The 4097-nt window shown below is 28.4% G+C and overlaps 1 protein-coding gene across 1 annotated transcript; it reads left to right on the top strand.

Annotated features, from left to right (window-relative positions):
- The first annotated feature begins 1161 nt into the window (after positions 1–1161).
- LOC107167520 (leucine-rich repeat-containing protein 51-like) lies at positions 1162–4097 on the top strand. Its single transcript, XM_015516608.2, has 3 exons — positions 1162–1261; positions 2196–2413; positions 3774–4097. Exons 1-3 carry the CDS (start codon positions 1162–1164, stop codon positions 4095–4097), a joined length of 642 nt encoding a protein of 213 aa, XP_015372094.1.

Consider the following 4097-nt stretch of genomic DNA (forward strand, 5'->3'; position numbering starts at 1 on the left):
GATCTGTAAAATAATTTATTACATCAACATTTTGTTTCAATATATTATATTATTATTATACGTTCGACTATACTCGTTAAAATTATATTAACATCCAGGATAATCCAGATATCTAATTCAATATTAGTCTGACACTATTACATCGTAACATGTTTTTTAGTGACTACCATAGTAGATTACATTACCTACCCAAGTTTCTTTTTCAGTTTACAAATCAAAACATTTTTACTACCTATATGAGATGCATTAAATTTAGGTTAGGTAAGATTGGAGATCCTATTTCATCTAATTTTCAAAGGATATATGTGACGAGTCCAAAATAAAATAAAGGTGAATATTTATTGTTTGATATTAACTAAAAGGGAGTTAACTTAATAGTTTAAATAGGTAATTAATAACATATAAAAGTAATATTTCTATAAAAATATTAGATCTGATGAATTTCGTCATAAGATTTACATTTAATGTTTAGGTAGATGGTATATCATATTCATATGTTTGAATTAAAAATTTACTTGATAGGTAGGTAATACAATATCTAGATAAGTACTTATTAAAATTTAACCACCGGTACCTATTAGTTATTCAATAATCAATATTCTACGAATTTTTAAGTGAGTATACTTAAAAGAGATAATTTAAAATGAAGAATATAATTAATGATTGACTCACAAACACTAACCCTAATTCCACGCACCCTCGAGATTTTGTCCATGTTTATTGGTTTGTAAAAAAATATAGAAAACACAGGTTAATGCCATGATGCCACACAGATTCCATCACATAGCACACGTTTATTGAACTATTATTTATATGATATAAATAATATCATCTATACTTTTATAGTTAGTTATCTTTTTTTGTATATCTTCCATTAGAAATATATCTAAGTAAATATCTAGGTAACTTATGTGACTTATCCACATGTTTCTCGACCATGCAAGTTGCGCTTCTGTACAGTATCTAAACATTATGTTACAAAATTGTGAATATTTAAACTCAACGGCGCAACCACGGCGACTATATTTTGTTTAATTCCGTGTGTGCATTGTGATGAAATAAATTAAAAACACAATCGATTACGTAAATCACACACAACACATTTTGATAAAAACATATTCACTTAACTAAGTTCGTCTATTTACACGCAAACGTCATCAAATGTCACAGGATGACGAGTCTAAATGTAACACGGCTTACCAATATTTTAAATGCGCAAAGCCATTGGATTTTTCTTACAGGAATCTTGTGTCACTTGAAGGTATACATAGCCAAGAGCTAAGCATACCTATTTGTATTGATTGTATTGATGGTATTGTGTATAGGCAATAGGTATGTACTTATGTGTAATTTCCATCCCTAACAGCAAGCCACGGTGGTGTTCTCCGTGAAAATTTGATCGTCACGTCATGTTTTTTTTTTTATTAGTATAATTTCATTATTATTATCATATTGAGGGCGTATTATTTGTTATCTTAACAAAACTACCATCCTGGAATAAATACTTAAGAGTTAAAAGTATAGCATATGTCATTATCTTACTACGCATTCTTCTTCATTGCAACAGAAGTGAATTCAGCATCTAAATACGAAAAACAACTTATTATTTTTCAATTATTTCTTATTTATATTAATGATCGTTTCAGGTTGAATTATAAAAATTTAAAAATGTACGTTAGATACCTACCTAAATGTTTCGATTGCTTGTAAAATGGTCAAGAGAAAGCTGGCGTGTAGTTTAATTGTGAAAAAAAGATATGTGTGTAAGCCAAAATACACTCGGACTTGGCACACGTTGGATAATATATGACCCAACATTTTTCATTAGCTCTGAGCAGTGAAGAACTGCATCGGAAGTGTAGAGCATTTGATTTTTAATAGTTATAACTTATAAATACTAAAAAATAAAAAAATAATTATCTGATTAATTTTTTGTTTAATTATGCAAACATTAAATGATATATGATCAAAAATATCAAATACCTATATGAAACAAACTTTATATTATTCTATCTATAATAAACGATAATTTTGTCATATTTTGTTGTACATATATGTTTATGTCTTTAATGGCATTGGTTCATATAAAACAATTTTATACTTGTGTATAATTTCATCATTATTAATAACTAATAATATATCATGGTAAATATTTACGAAAACATTAATAAAGTTAATAACTTGTGTGATTTCAGAGTTAAACGGAAACGAAGAACCACTGCCACTGAGATTAAGAGGAGCACCAAAGAAAAACCCAAAAAGCAACCGATACAGGACAGGTTCATTTTGGCTGAACAAAAACAATTTGAAGAACGTCAATGGTCTGAGAAACCTGGCTAATCGTCTTTTCGAAATGGCTGATTATCTTTCGTGGTTAGATTTATCCGACAATAACCTAAATTCAATCAGTGACGTAAGTATGTACTGTTATATTACTTACCTACTATTATAATACGATATAAGTTTATAATTATTAATTGGTATTTTTTAGGATCGTCATTTGTGATTGTAATTGATTAAAACTAGAAACTTGGCATTTTCACTGAAAGTTTAAATCTGCATTTTATAGTTATCATACAAATTTAAAATATTTAAAATTTGTTTGAGATAAATATAAGACAATTTTGATTATTTTTAGTGTTTTTGATACTTTAAAAAAAGAAAGTTAATCTGATTAATACATTCATTTTTTTATGAGCCTTTGAATTTAAAATTATTACGATATTTGGTATTGTGTTTTAGTTCAAAAAATATTAACCGTGGACACTCACCAAAACTGTTCTTCAAATATTTACAGCAGCATATTCCATACGGGTTATAATTTTCAAAATTTTTTCTATAAATATCAATAAGTTTTTTTCGTTGGGTCAAAATGCTTGAAAATCTAAAATAAAGGCTCTTAAGTTGTTAATTTATTTAGCAATTGATAAATGTTAAAGATCCATGAGTAAGATTTTTCATTTAAGTAGTTTAACTATTAAACTTTTGACTACATTCATAAAAGTATTGACAATTTTAAAATTATTTTGTTGTTGAAAGATTCTAAAATGTTCAATTTTTATACCTAAGAATTTAAAATTTAAAACAAGGATTCCCATCAATAGTTCATACTATTACCAAAAAATATGAAAAATATTTAACTACTTTTATTTTTTACTGACATTTTAAGTTTAAATTTGGACGAAATTATATATTAAAACCAAGAATACCTAACAATTTGAGTTGTTATTATTGTATATACAGTATATGCACAATGACATTTTCAAATGCAATTTTTTTTGTAAAAATTAATTAAACTCGCTGTGGTACTATAATGCCTAATAATAAAATATTTTACTAAATCACAATAATATTATACAATTTACTTAGTAATTATAATATATAGGTGTAGAAATTATATAGGACACAGGCCGTTTTCACTCCGAGTTATCTTTCGCATATACAATGATTATTGAATAAAAATGTATCTCATCTATTACAGGTGACTCTCTAGACTCCTAATTTTCTAATGTAGACCACAGCTTTACCCACTTGCCCGCCTTTTATTTTATGATATTCTTATAACTTCTGAGATATTGTTCGTAATTTTTTCGGAACGATCAAACATAATGGGCATGAAAATATTTAAGTTAAAAATTATTACGCACTTCGCGTTCCGTGTCCCATATCTCCGCGCATCATAATTTATTTTTTTTCTCGATAGAATTATTCATGGACCATTGGTACATAACATCAATTTGTAATGATGCCGTTAATGGTGTAAATGGTTCCAGGAATTCCTGCTTTTTCCAAATCTGTCAATGTTGTACTTGCACAAGAACAACATTGAAGACTGTGTGGACTCGTACAAACTGCGAAAACTGAATAAATTGCGAACATTGACGTTGCACAAAAATCCGATGTGCGTGTTCCCGTGTTACCGGAGCACAGTCATCTCTTTTTTGCCTAATCTCCGGAAGTTGGATCACGTGGTGGTGGTGCGCTCGGAACGTGAGCAAGATAGGAAATCGCTTGACAAAAACGTCCGAGTGCGCTTGATGAACATGTACCCGGAAGACTTTAATTGTGCATTAGAATCGACTAAAAGACATTATTAA

This window comes from Diuraphis noxia, unplaced genomic scaffold (assembly GCF_037042655.1).
Source record: "Diuraphis noxia isolate RWA-SAM2 unplaced genomic scaffold, SU_Dnox_SAM2 contig0001, whole genome shotgun sequence".
Classification (NCBI taxonomy): domain Eukaryota; kingdom Metazoa; phylum Arthropoda; class Insecta; order Hemiptera; family Aphididae; genus Diuraphis; species Diuraphis noxia.

Excerpts from the sequence above, each read along its gene's own strand:
- LOC107167520 (XM_015516608.2), top strand. The coding sequence starts at position 1,162 with ATGTCACAGGATGACGAGTCTAAATGTAACACGGCTTACCAATATTTT. Across the intron at positions 1,262-2,195 it reads GAATCTTGTGTCACTTGAAG|AGTTAAACGGAAACGAAGAA; the intron begins GTATACATAGCC and ends GTGTGATTTCAG. Across the intron at positions 2,414-3,773 it reads ACCTAAATTCAATCAGTGAC|GAATTCCTGCTTTTTCCAAA; the intron begins GTAAGTATGTAC and ends AAATGGTTCCAG.